The sequence below is a fragment of the Artibeus jamaicensis genome, unplaced genomic scaffold (assembly GCF_021234435.1).
Source record: "Artibeus jamaicensis isolate MK-2021 breed Jamaican fruit bat unplaced genomic scaffold, CSHL_Jam_final contig_471, whole genome shotgun sequence".
Classification (NCBI taxonomy): Eukaryota; Metazoa; Chordata; class Mammalia; order Chiroptera; family Phyllostomidae; genus Artibeus; species Artibeus jamaicensis.
This window is the reverse complement of record NW_026521850.1, coordinates 3,849,263-3,863,192: the sequence shown is the minus strand read 5'-3', so window position 1 is coordinate 3,863,192 and position 13,930 is coordinate 3,849,263. Positions and strand designations below refer to the sequence as shown.

At 57.4% G+C, this 13,930-nt stretch overlaps 1 protein-coding gene across 2 annotated transcripts in view; it reads left to right on the top strand.

Moving 5' to 3' along the window:
* NUP214 (nucleoporin 214) overlaps window positions 1-13,930 on the top strand; it is a 78,999-nt gene that overhangs the window by 64,835 nt on the left and 234 nt on the right. For both annotated transcript variants that reach the window (XM_037158519.2, XM_037158523.2), the window contains exons 31-35: window positions 708-864; window positions 6,720-6,872; window positions 10,558-10,729; window positions 12,557-12,696; window positions 13,506-13,530. In XM_037158519.2, coding sequence (XP_037014414.2) covers window positions 708-864; window positions 6,720-6,872; window positions 10,558-10,729; window positions 12,557-12,696; window positions 13,506-13,530 — 647 coding nt within the window. The remainder of the gene's footprint in view (window positions 1-707; window positions 865-6,719; window positions 6,873-10,557; window positions 10,730-12,556; window positions 12,697-13,505; window positions 13,531-13,930) is intronic.

The following is a 13,930-nucleotide window of genomic DNA, read 5'->3' as shown; positions in this document are numbered from 1 at the left end:
GTTTCTAGAATTGTGTCTTACTCGACACGATCAGCCAAGGAGACTGTTGCACACTTAACTCTGATGCTCAGGGTCCTCCAACCTAGCACCGGTCTTCCTTCTGGAACCAACTTCTAGACACGAAGTGGGTGATGTCATCGTGCACCCCGAGTTAGCAACATCCGTTTGCAGACCTGGGCAGGGTTCAGTGGCGGTCATCACTCCAGCGATGGAGCTCATTTGAGGCTTTCTGCAGCACTGGCAAAGTCACTGGGGAATAAGAGGGCCCGTGTTGGGAGAGAAGACTGGCGTGAGCCACTCATCGGCAATGGCTCATGAGTTCAGCCAAAGACTAGAGGGATCAAAACAAGAGGTGCTCATAAGAGCCTAGAAGTGTCTTTATGCTTTTTCACTGGGGGAGCACTTGAGGGGTTGGTTTTCTTGCCCCTGGCGTCGTGTGAGCAGAGACCACAGGCAGCACATCGTTGAGAGCTCCCACCCACCACAAGTCAGGGTTTCAGAGGGCCGTGGACAAGCCGGGCGCTTCGGCCTAGTCGGAGGGCCCTGTGCAGAGCCCGGCTTCCTTGTGGCTGTGAGCGCGTCCATTCCAGCACTGACCAGGCCTCCCCTGCTCGCCCCTGTGTGCCCGCTGTGCCGGCTGTGCCAGCCTCCGGTCCACGCACATGGCCTCTCATCCTGTCTCGCTTCCTGCCCCTTTTGTTCTTCAGCAGCCGTCATCCTCCAGTGGAAGCGTGTTTGGGTCTGGAAACACCACGAGAGGGGGAGGTTTCTTCAGTGGCCTTGGAGGGAAACCCAGCCAGGATGCAGCCAACAAAAACCCATTCAGCTCGGCCAGTGGGGGCTTTGGATCTACAGCCGCCTCAAGTAAGTTGAGCAGGTTTTCCCAGTCTCTCCACCCCCTAATGCCACTGTCATCCTTGTGGTGTTATCAACGCTTTGGTGACAAGTGTGGAAAGGAAGGGTCCAGAAGGCCCATTTAAAATATCTACCCCAAGGCAGTGTGGTCTGTTTCGATCTTGTTTTTCAGTTTTGGTTTTTTCATGAATGTCCTATATAATCCTGAAAAGACAGTATAGCTGCAGAGAGAGGGTGGCAGTGAATTCGGGTAGAGACGACTGGAAATGAGTGCAGGCAGACAGGCATGACCGGGATCGGGGAGCGAGCCGGGGGTGCTCGGGGGGCACGCGGGGCTTTCCTTCCTGCGGTGCTCTCTGCGCTGGCTTAGAGTCCGGCTGCCGAGGAGGAACGTCACCCAGCAGTTGAAGCCCGCGTTGCTTCTCACGTCTCGCGTTTTTGTCTCATTTCAAATGACGCTGTATCCTTCTGCTGGCTAATGTTCAAAATTCATTGTTCATCTGTCTCTTCATGGTTGGAAAGGAAAGAAGTTTCTTTGTTTAAATCTTTTTGAAAATCTACATCCTGCTGCTGGTGGGGCCGACACGGGGAGTTGGGGGTCTGCCGTCTCTGGCATCCCACGGGCAGGACGGCGTCCTTGTAGTCGGAAGCAAAGTGCCCTGTCCCCAGGCTGCTGGGTCCACAGATTTGTTATCTCAAGGTCACTGTCCATCTGGTAATATGAAAAGAAAGACTGCCCCTACTGGTGTGGCTCAGTGGACCGAGCGCTGGGCTGTGAACCACAAGGTCGCAGGTTTGATCCCCGCTGTCAGGGCACATTGCCCGGGCGCGGGCCCCGCCCCTGGTCAGACCCGTGTGAGAGGCCACCACCCAGAGCTGCAGGGCTGCGCACAGTGTGAACACCAGGCCCTGTGCAGCGCTCTGCGCTCTCTGGTGAGGAACGAGCTCAGAGTGGTCAGGCGGTTTCTCGGGTGGGGGGGTAGCTGAGTCACAGAGCCAGAGTAGCAGGTCGGGAATTCAGCTGCGTCTTGCATAATGTGCCAAACAGCATCTGGCACAGAGTGGGCACTTGATAACACGGCAGTTCCAAGTGCGGGTTTACCCCATGGGTCAGTTGTCATCTGTGAGGCTGTTACTAGCCTGTTTTGTTAAAACTGTAGCGAGTCCTCCCCTTGTAAAAGTTCCTGTCTTTATGGCTGGTTCCCTTCTGATGCCATGACTCTTGCCTTTCGGAGAATTGCCTTCTCTCATTGACGGGCTGGCGCTGCTCACAAGTCTGCTGCGCCCACCTCTCCCAGCCCCACACTCGGGACATCGGGAGTGTTTATTTACACCGTGCAGACTGGGCAGTGCCCTCCCCAAGCCCGTTTGTGGCCCGCCATTGTTTCTAATGCTTTCGTTCTGGTTTAAAATAAGCACATCTATTCTTGACACCAGACACCTGCCGGTCTTGATCTCCTAGATGCTGGCAGTTGTTGCCCAGCGGTTTACTCTTGTGCCTTGGGGACGTTTAAGTGAATTTGAGAGGGTACAGGGAAGACTTAACCGTTTTTTGTTGTTGTTTGTTTTTAAAAACTAAATGTATAATGTGATGGTGAGAGGGACGGCAGCCTCTGTAGCCCCGAGCACCAAGAGCAGGAAAAGAAGAAGGATCTAGAAGTCAGGGCCTGGTCCCGACCGCAGGGCTACGAGTGCTGTCTGCACGTCACCGGGGACAGCCTCTTCCTCCCGGTGACTCTGCAGCATCTGGGACTCGCGAGCACCGCTCCTTCCCTGGACTGTGTGCGCCAGCACTCCGGGTCCTCTTCCTGCCTCTCAGTCCTGTCCCTTCTCTGCCCTTTCCTGTCATTGTGGGATGTGTGCCCATCGTCATCTGTGGGTTACAGTGGCCGAGTCTCCCCCACTGGAAATCCACACCAAATTAAGTGGCTTGAGACTCCACGTTTATTTTGCCACTGTTTCTACTCAAAACCGTTCGGCAACTTCCCACTGACTACAGCATAAAATCGAGCTCCATAGGCTGAAATTCAGGAACCTTCGTGAGCTGACCCAAAATTTTTTTCTGGCCCTGGCCAGGTGGCTCAGTTGTTGGGGCATCGTCCCGATACCAGAAAGGTTGCATGTTCGATTCCTGGGCGGAGTGCGTATGGGAGGTACCCGATCCGTGTCTCTCTCTCTCTTTTTTTTTTAAAATTATTATTTATTTATCTTTAGAGGGGAAGGGGGAAGGAGAGAGGGAGAGAAACATCAATGTATGGTTGCCTTTCATGCATCCCCTGCTGGGAATTGGCCTGCAGGGAATTGGCCTGCAACCCAGGAATGCGCCCTGATTGGGAATCGAACCTCGATTGTCTGGTTCACAGGCCCATGCTCAATCCACTGAGCTACACCAGCCAGGGGCCTCCCTTTCTCTTTCTCTGTCTCTCCGGCCCTTTCCCTGCCTCCCTCCCCATCAATAAACATACCCTCAGGTGAGTGTTTAAAAATGTACATATGCTTTTCTGACTCAGACTCGGTTTCCCCAGCACCTTCTCCCTGCTTCAGTCCAGGTTCACACTGTTCCTCCGCCCCTCCCTTCAGGGGGAGTGTGAGTTTCTTCCTGTGCAGCATGGCCTCGGGTCGCTGGGCCGCAGCGACTCCCCGTCCGCACACAGTCCTCGGCCCTGTGTTCTGCTCCCGGGCGAGTCTGCATGCTGGGTGCTCTGTGTCTGCGGTCTGGCCCCTTCCCACAACAGTGTTTCAGATGTGGCCATCCCCATTTTATCCACGAGGACAGAGAAGGGGTGTGGACCCGGGGAGGCAACCACCATGAGTAGTTTAGCCAGAGTTTGATCCGGGTGTGTTTCCAGAGCTCTGCCCCACCAGGTTGCCTCCCAGAATCCTCCTGGCTCTGCGGTGTGACTCACTCCTCCCAGGTGTGCCTAGGTAACAGCCCTGTGCTCCTTCCTCGTGGCGCCACCCACGCGTTCCCCCTTGCAGACAGCGGTCTGAGCGCCAGTCGGGCAACCGGCAGGCCCCTTGTGACTGGCAGGTCCAGTGGGCCAGGTCCCGAGGCTGCCCCCCCTCCCCCCCGCCGCACCCCTGAGCAGTGACTAGAGCTCGGTGAAGACGGAGAAGCATGAGCGGCGCACGCTGCTGTGTGGGTGTGTGTGCTGTGTGCGCAGGCCCGCACGTTGTGCAGGTCTCTTCACCTTCTCCGGAGACGGCGCCCAGGTCCACTGTGAATCCCAGGGGCCGTTTAAAGTTGGGCACCGCAGCGGGTCGGTAGGTGGTCGGTGTGAGTACCTGCTGCCTCCTGGGTCTTGTCTGCGGATGCTGGGCGGAACTGTCCTCGGCGCGTGCCTTTCTGTCCAGGGGCCTGAAAGACTGTGTGTGTGTGTGTGTGTGTGTGTGTGTGTGTGTGTGTGTGTGTGTGTGTGTGTGTGTGTGTAAGCTGTTTGGGGAGGCGCTCGGGCTCACGAGGCTCCCTTGGCAGCTCCTTTTCAAGAAAAGGTCTCGGAACGTGTCCTGGATGGGCGCTTCTTGGAAGTCCCTCTCAGTGTGTGCTGAGTGCTCATCGGGGTCAGGAGGCTGCAGGAGGACACGGGGCCTGGTCTCTGTGGTCACGTTCACAGGCGATGCCGGGCTGTGCCGGTGTCTTCGCCAAACAGAAAGTCCGAGAGAGTCGCCGTGCCAGCGTCCCCTGCACCGTCGCCCAGAGGGGAGGCGGCAGGCGGCTCCCCAGGGCAAGCTCTCTCACTGGCTTACGAGGATCTTCGGCAGTGAAACGCTGCTCCAACAACCAAGAGAATCTCTTCTTCGCCATATTTTCAAGACCTAGAGGCTGGGATATTTGGGAGCCGTTGGGAGACAGCCGAGAAACATGCTGACTGTAGGAACAGAAAAGTAGTGTGTTCGGCCGCTTGGTTCGGAGCAACCCACAGCCTGAAGCGGCTCAGTGTGTGGGCTCCTTTTGAGACTGGAGACAGCAGCCGTGACAGCTTCAACGGTGGCAGTCTTGCCGTCTTCGCAGGAGAAAAAGGAAGTGCCTTTCCTGCAGCTGCGCTACTGGAGTTTGATCACACGGACAGTGATTGGGACGTGGCGGGGCAACACCAAAGAAACAGGGCAGCTGTGTTTCCTGAGGCCCTGCCAGGGGCCCAGCGTCGCCGCACTCGCTCCTCACAGTGGCTTTGCGTGGGCACAGCTGCCATCCCCGCCTCGTGTGCGTGGGACCTGGGGCTCGGCCAGGTCAAGTCCTGCTCAGCATCCTGGTTCAGAGGTATTCTAAGGCAGGTCTGAATGCAAAACTCATGCTGGTTTATTATAATGTGCTATGAACATCTTAAAGACAAGGGATTCTCAAAGAGGCAAAGGGGTAAAGAGGCCCAAGAACTTGTCAATGTTCTCTGGCCTCTCAGGAAATTAGGTCTCCCAACACGGTCTCAGTAAGATCATTTTCCCTCTGTATTTTGAATTTTGAATTTCTCCAAGAGGAGATGCAGCTTTTAATCATGAGTGTGACTTCGTTTGCCCTTTGAAACTGTGCTTCGTTCACACTAAGTCAGAAAATCGCAGGTCCTGCTCGGGACCTCCGGGCTGGAGGAGTGACTGAGAAGCCTGGCCCCGTCCCCAGTGTCAAGTGGACGGCCACCGAAGAGCTCGGGGTGCGAGCCCAGGGACCGAAATAAGGGCTGACCGCCCCCGCTGTGGAGCAGGCACCTCGCGGCCCAGCTCTCGCTCCGTCAGCAGTAGTTTCAGAGAGCGGGCGGCCGTGCGGTGGTCCGAGGCTCCGCGTCACGGGGGCCTGGCAGCTGGAGGCGGGCGTGTTCCTGAGGTGAGGCCACTCGCTCCAGGACTGCAGACCAAGCACTGCAGCTGCGGCATTAACGGGCACGTCGCACACGCATGGGGTCCGCAGCAGGGTGAGGGGGTCCTGCGCGCTGGCAGGTTAGTGGTGGGCCGACCGCCCCTTCAGACAGCTTGACTCAAGAGTGAGGGGCCCTCTTGACCCCCCCTTTCTCCTGCCACGTCCACCACGGGCACCTGGAGACACTCGAGCTTCCCACCTGGCACAGAGTCACCCTCCCTCCCCCCCGAGCTCGTCCCACCAGCCTCCGGTGGGTTCGAACGCGTTTTAATAAAACACCTGTCCGCACGAGGTGGGGAGACAGATGCTTGTCACCCATCCTGGGTTTAGCTGTCAGTTTTCCTTCGTCGTTGGGGGGGGTTTGGAGCATGTTTGAAGGAGTGACTCATAGATGTGAATATGGAAGGTCGGGACCTTAATTGAACTTCTCAGAGGGAATCTTGCTGGCCTCTCTTCCCTTCTCAGAACATGCCTGGCTCCCATAGGCTCAGCCGCAGCCCCGTGCTCGCTGTCCACTGCATTCTCCGAGCAGGCCAGGCTTGGCTGCGAAGGCAGAAGGCTGGGGGCCGGCACCCGTGGCTTGGATTTGCCCTAGTGTCATTCTCTTGGGTTCGACTGAACTTGAGGGTGGTGTTTATGAGGAGATGGGTGAAAACAAGCCTCACTCTCAGGAGAAACCTTTCTGGAGGGAAGCCGCTCTGCTGGTCCTCCACGCCGAGACCTCGCCCCTGCGGCAGTGCAGACGGGTGTCTGCAAGGGAGCCCCTGCTGCGGCTTCGCTCTGTGCCTGTCAGGACACCCTGAGCCCAGGCCCCGGTGTGGTTAAACACTGGCCATCAAGGCGCAGTGGACCAGAGAAGGTGTCCGTTCGCCTCCGCTCCGCATACCCTCTTCACTGACACCCTTCCCCCGAATGCCCAGCTGAGGGTTCTTCCTTCTCTGCCCCGAAAGGTAAACGAGGAGTAAACAGGTGTCCTCCCTCTGACCTCCCTCACGCATGCCTTTTGTCCCCTCAGGCCCCTCTAGCCTGTTCGGAAACAGCGGGGCCAAGACGTTTGGCAGCTTTGCCAGCTCCTCGTTTGGGGAGCAGAAGCCAGCCGGCACCTTCAGCTCCGGCGGAGGAAGTGTGGCGTCCCAAGGCTTCGGGTTTTCCGCACCAAACAAAACAGGTATCGGTGTCCTTACCTTCTGGGGTTACTTCTGTGCGTAGAGCCACGTATGTGCGGCTGTCCAGAAGGAGGCGGGTTGCAGGGGGTGAAGGGGCTCCCCTCCCTGTGCCTCACACTGCTCTGGGTCTCCCGAGACGTATTGAAAAGCACAGAACGTATGTAATGGAGCCTTGAAGAGAACTTAGAGTCTTTTTAGGAAGGGAAACGCAACTATTTAGCCACTACAGGACCAAAGCGAGGGCACACGTAAGACAGGTTGTGTAATTTCTTTTGTCTGTATCGCTTTGTCGTCTTTGCCGACTCGCGCGTTTTGCTTCCGTTTGAATCTAACAAATACGAACACATTGGATGCACATACACTACGCCCAGGCGCACACGCAGCTCACACACACGGCGCAGTTGGCTCTCGCAGGCGGTGCCCCCAGTAGCCGAGACCTCTTCAGCCCGGCATCACTTCAAGTACTCATGAACTGTGACGTTTTATAACCGCGTATTATTACATTGGAATCAACATCTTTCAAGGACATTGTATGTTTAGACTCCAAAACATACTTCATTTCCGTCACCTGCCTCTGCCCTGTCTCTGTCTCCGAGGTCTCCAGGGGGTCTGCCTGCCCGTCCCTGTGGCACGGACAGTCGTGCGAAAAGGCTCGTGTGCTGTTTTTCAGGCGGGGCAGGAGGGGGATGTTGGCTGAACAAGCAGTTCTTCCGCCCAGGCTCCCCTGGGGTGGGAGGAAGGACCCTACTGGCAGGCGCGACGCACGGGGCCTCTGACCAGGACGGCACCCAGTCAGCACCTGGGCCCCCTCGCAGGGCCCGGGGGCCGCGGTTCCCCTGGCCCTGTGCACGGTCCCTCAGACCTGGGCGGGCCTGGGTGAGGCCCCAGTTGTCAGTTTTTGTTCCTAGAAATTAAAATGGACGAGAAATGAGCGGTACAGCTTTAGTTTGGCCCCAGCTTTCCTTGCAGTGAACAATTTAAAGGCTCTCACTCCTCGTTAACAAGGCGAATGTTCCTTGACTAAGAGAGTTTAGTTCATTAATCGTCAGGCCTGTCTTCTTCAGGAACCTGGTAATAATGTTTCTTCGACTCGTGTGTTTTCCTTACGTCTCGTTCCTTATCCCGGAATCAGGTCCCTATTGATTGGGGAGCCCGATGCTTTAACTTTCAGTCTTAGAGAAAAACGTTCATCCCTTTCAGAATAGTTTTGCTGTTTGATTATGCGCCCCACGAAACCACTGAGTTTGAGACCTCAGACAGAGAAAGCCCCCTGGCAAATACATGCTGAACAGGTGACAGGGTGGTGTGTGTCCGCGGACAGCGGTGCCTGGGCATCGGGACAGCTGTCCTGGACGCAGCAGCCACCCAGCTGCCCGGGCGGCACGAGAGCCGAGGCGTCAGGATCGGCAGATCGGCACTCGGCTCTCCCAGGGGCTCAGACTGAGGGTCCAGGAGGGTCTTTGAAAAGTCCCAGACGTGCCCGTCCTCCCCCAGCCCAGTCGTGTTAGGGAATTACACCGATGGAGGGAAGGACACGGGAGGGGTAGGCTGGAAGTGACCTTGTCGCGTTCAGTCCCCTGGGTTCACCCCGCTCTGTTGCTGGAGGTGCCGGGTTAGTGGCGGTGGAGGAAGGTGGGGGTGGCACGCCATGGTTAAGTGAGAGGTGGCCCTTGCGTCCCTCGTTCCAGCCCCAGCCCCACCCTGTACCAGCTCGCTGAGCGTGGACAGAGGACACATCTCCAGGCCTCAGTCTGCTTGCCTGTGGAGTGGGCATCTGGGTTCCCTGAGCGTGTTCGAGCTTGGCATTCGAGGGGGTCTCGGCAAATCACATGTTTTAGTGTCGTCGGTCACTGGTATGTTTTTTATTCTGATCTGGAGAAGAAAACCATGGGAACACGGCATCTAGTAAAATCAAGCCCCTTCTGGCATCAGGAGCAGGTTGCCGTCTCCAGAAACAAGACCAGAGCGAGCCTTCTCTTCCCGGCTCACTTAGCTGTGACCCAGCTTTGTGCGCAGGCCTTGCGAGTGTGCGCGCACAGGCACAACTTCGCTCCCTCCCCGTCCACTTCCCTTTCTGTGTCCTGTTGGCTTCTCGCTTTTCACTCGCCTCCACCACGAGGTCTGAATACGCGGGAGGCCCCAGCACTAGAGAGCCCTGTGTGTCTAGAAAGAAAGGGTAACTGGATCTGGGATCCGCCGTGAATAATTCAGCTGTGAGGGGGTTTAGCACTTTTTTTTCCAGTCCGTTATATTTGTAACCCATCAGTCCTCGTTACCATAGCTTGGAATTTCACCCACGGTTTTAAAATACAGAGTGTTCACCCCAAATGTGAGCCTCAGCGGAAAGCATCTTCTCAGTGGCGCGGGCCTGCAGATGCTCTGCCAGCCAAGTCCAGTCACGACAGAGCAGTTAAGGAGAAAGGCAGCTGGGGCTTCCTGGTCCCAGGGCCGAGGCTGGTGGTGGGCCAAGGCTTCTCGGAGAGGGCCCATTGACCCTCTTTGCGGGGTTCACTTCCTGGAAGAGGCGAGAAGACCGGCCAGGTCCCTGTGGCCTAATCCCTGCCTTGCGCCTACGCTGCCTTGGTGCCTTCGGCGTGTGGCTACCGGACAAGTCCTCATTTAAGAAATACTCTCCTGGAGCACGGATGGTTCTTTTACCGTTCGTCCCATTTCATTCAATAGACACTCCCCAAGTCTCTCTGCTGATGGCCTAGAATAAGGTAAACAGTGTCTTGGGGTTTTGGGACCCTCCTCAGGAGCAGAAGGAACAGTGAGGGAAGGACAGTCCCTCCTCCCGCCCCACCGCCCGTGGCCACGTGAGCAGCAGGGCCAGGAGCCTGCGGAGGGCGCCTTGGCCTTGGGGCCTCCCCACAGCCGATGTGTGACCAGTTGGTGCAGTGTTATCAGAGGAGACACGCGGTGTGCCCTCTTACTGAGGAGGAGGGGTCCAGGCTGCAGGGAGAAAGCATTTTTCTAAAAATTCTTCTGCACAGAGAGAGAGAGAGAGACGGTGGTAAGAGACGTGAGAGCCGATAGCTTTAAATAAGTAAAAAGCCCTGGCAGGGTGCCAGCATCGTGCAGCTCTCCCTTCGAGAGGCCATGACCCGGCCCCCAGGTCTCCCAAGAGGGGACTCAGAGCTTCTAGTGTCACCCTGTGGGTTTCCATGCAGTGACGCCTCGGCTGCGTGGTGATGAGCCATAAAACTGTCCGTCGTCTTTGGCAGCTGGATAGGAGCTGGGGGTTTTGAGGATGATTTTATAGTGAAGAATCTCAAAACAGTGCTGCGGGGCCAGGAAGGGACCTGAAATGCACCAAGTTGATTCTTGGTGATGATCGACTTGACAGGACTTGGAGCTGGCAGGTCCAGCTTACCTCTGGGAGGGCCCGGGACCCCACGGACGAATTCGGGGTCTGCTGGGCTGTCACGGTCCCCAGGAGCGGTCTCCCGAGCAGACCCCAGCCCCCGGCTGGAACCGGGGGAGGAGGTGGTTTGGTGGTTGGGTTGGCTTTGGTTTACATTGTTTTGCTGATAGAAAGGGGGTTGCTCTTTGTCAGAGTTCTCTGTACCCGGGTTTCTAACGTATTTTCCCTTTCTTCCCTCCTCTTTTGATTTGGTTTCTCACTGCTCACTGTCTTCTTTTCCCCTTCTCTCTTCCCCCGTTTCTGTTTGCCTCTGTTTTGCTCAGGTGGCTTCGGTGCTGCTCCAGTGTTTGGCAGCCCTCCTACTTTTGGGGGGTCCCCTGGGTTTGGAGGGGTGCCAGCATTCGGGGCAGCCCCAGCCTTTACAAGCCCTCTGGGCTCGACGGGAGGCAAAGTGTTCGGAGAGGGCACCGCGGCTGCCAGCGCGGGAGGATTCGGGTAAGCCCCTGGGGAGGGCACCTGCGGCCGGCCCGGCGCTCCGGGTTTGAGGAGGACGTCCTTGTATTTTCCCTGCTCTTGACCGTGAGCCCCATGGAAACCAGTCGCTCCAGGATTCCTCTGCTCCCTGCGAAGGCTTGTTTCTTCCAGCCAGACTCCGTAGAGTCTGTGAGGGGACGTCAGCCTCGTTGCTGTTCCTGGTGTGGACAGTACTGGTGGGCAGAGCCCTGTGCTCTGGCTGCAGCGAAATGATTGGTTAAAGGAAGAGAAACAGTCCTTCCATGGCTCCTTTGCAGCCAGGATTGTCCCTCGTGTTGTCACTTCTGCTTGGAAATTCTGAGTGAGTCACTCTCACCAGACCGTTTCCTTTCGGGTGGTTGTGCCTTAGACCACTGTCCTTGAGCAAGCTGCTCCTGTGTCCCCTCCTCCACTCCAGACCCCAGAGAGGGTGTTTTTCCGCAGTCCCCTGGGCCGGCTTCCATACTGGGCACTAAGGGGGCGCCGCACATTTGAGAGTGGGTGACCGCTCAGCTCGCAAAGCTGCCCTACGGCCCTGTTCACGTCCTCACTTAAAAATGCCTCACATCAGGCAGTGGCCTTCAAGGGCCCTGGTAGTTCAGTCTGGTTGCCAAAACCCCCAGGAGAAAACAGCTTTCCCCGCACCACGAAGCCCCAATAAAATACACGTGGTCCCGGCATCAAAGCACCTCGTTCAGAGGAGGTGCCAGTGTCCGACAAGAACGTCTCACTGACCTCTTGCCCTCGGCACTGGACGCAAAGCTAAAGGTTAGGGGAGGAGGGTTTGTTCTGGGGTGAGTCTTGGGGAGGTGATACCATCTCTTTCTTGAAAATGAGCTGGTGTTCTTGCTCACACCCTCCACAAAAGAACCCGGGGCAGAAGCGTTGGCAAGTTTCCAGAAAAATGGGCAAATCTTTGTGTTGCTCCTCGGGTTTATGTGGAGAGTGACGGGTTTTTAAGTTTCCTCCAGGAAACCCCAAGAATTCAGGTCAAGAAAAAGCTTTTAAAGGCTCATTGGGACTGACTGATGCCCGACCCCAGTGTTCTCAGCAGGTCTCGGTGATGCCGACGTTCTCGGCAGGTCTCAGTGACGCCGAGCAGTCACCGCCCACCAGCACAGAGCTCCGCAGTTGCTGGAGGGCTCGTGACGGCCGGGAAGCTTGAGGTTTCATTTACTGCCTTTACCGCCTCGGAGGGGCTCTCCCAGGGGTCCCGGCCGCTGGCGCAGTGGGCCAGGACCAGTGAGGACCGACGGACGATCCCAGTGTGACATCTCCGCAGAGCCCATTGTGTCATTTCCCCCCTCCCCCCCCCCGTGTCATGCCCCTGGCCTCTGACCCGGCGGACATCTGAGGAGTGCCCACTGTAGTTTGGGGGAGGGCCGAGGTGGGAGTGGCAGGGCCACGCTGGGCGGTGCCTGTGGATGACACCTTGCCTCCGCGTGGACATTCAGAGAGGAATGGATAGAGGCGGGGGAGTTCCGTTGGTGAGAAATGCTGAAATGGGGGGATAAAGTCCAAAATTATTGGAAACAGAGCAAAAAAACGCAGTACTGCTCCATTTCCAAGCGGCCGGCATCTCGGACAGTGGACAAAGCTCACACCCCGGACAAGCTGCAGTCCAGGGTGCCGTCCTGGTGTCTTGCTTCCGAAAGCGGAGGCAGCTTGCTCCGGCTCTGGCCGGTTCTCTCTGGGAGGCTGCTGGTCGGGTCCCTCAGGGCACGTCTGTCACGCAGCCTGAGGCTGCCGAGGCTTCCAGACACAGGGCAGCGTGGCCATAATAACCCTGCGGTTTCTCTCCGGCTCCAGGTTCGGGAGCAGCAGCAACACCACGTCTTTCGGGACCCTCGCCAGCCAGAACGCGCCGACGTTCGGGTCACTGTCCCAGCAGACCGCGGGCTTCGGCACCCAGAGCGGAGGCTTCTCTGGCTTTGGATCGGGCACAGGAGGTAGGCAGGCGGTCCTCCGGGTCCTCCGCACGGTGGTCCCTCCCACTTTTGCTCGGCTGGTGCCCCAGCTCTGCCCCACCCGCCGAGAAATGAGTGGTGTCTGCCGGGCGTTTGGGGTGGTGCTCTAGAGGCTGCAGGTGCTCTAGAGGCTGCAGGTGCTCTAGAGGCTGCAGGTGCTCTGTGTAGATTGGAACTGGACTTGGAGCGTTGTGCCTTTTCTTACCAAGTAAATGGCCAGCTGGGTTTTCTTCTCAAGATTTGAGAACCCAAAATAATCACCTTACTAAATTGGTTTAAAAACCCAAGCCAGCAAACAAAAAAAGTAAGATGTAGAAACTTCATGAAATGTCTTTGTTTGCTGCTCTGCCTCTCAGACAGTGGGCATGTATGTGCTGTTTCTGTCTGTGCGGCCCACTCGGGAGGCTGGCACTGCCGCTGTTGTGGAGATGGACACGCAAGGACCCCCCCAAGGGGCCCGCTTGGGCACGGGTGCGGGCAGCGGGCAGCAGAGCCGGGCCTCTGGCCCCAAGGAGAGGAGGAAGGAAGTGGGCAGGAAAGCCGAGAAAACACATTTTCCCAACGAAACGGGTCTGTGCGGCCCCGTGAAGCTCAGCAAGAGGGGCCGGGCCAGACCCTGTGCCTGCACTCGCAGGGACGAGGGACGAGCCCTTAAAATAACTTGAAGACAACTCGCCGCCCTGTGGGGCCCGCCTTCTGTCTGCACAGAGGCGGGGGAGAGTGCCCTTGGGGGCACCTCTTGTTCTTCAAGTGCATGTGTGTCTTAATGTCGCCCTTCTTGTCTTTCCCAGGGTTCACCTTTGGATCCTCTAACTCGTGAGTATCTCTGGTGTGGAGGCATTGAGTGAGGGTGATGGAGTGGGTGGTGCATGGAAACCCCGTGCCAGCTTGTGCTCTGTTTGTGTGTACTTCCTGCTTTGAAAGCTTGTCCTGGAAGCTCGGGGGTTCTGCGGCTTTGCCGACCTCAGCAGGGGTGTGGCGGGTGGCGCCAGGCCGAGCCTCCTGCAGGGCCACGTCTGAGAGAGGGATGGGCCTCCCAGTCGGCAGAGGCTGGCAGGCAGGACTCGAGAGGTGCCTACTAGTGGTTCCCAGGCCCACGGGCCAGTCTAGGTGCTTGGTCGTCATAAGTCGTGTGACAGCGAAGACACAGAGCCTGCGGCGTGAGCACCGGCAGCTGCGTGAGCCCAGAGGCTGACCTGCCCCTCTCCCGGCGCTT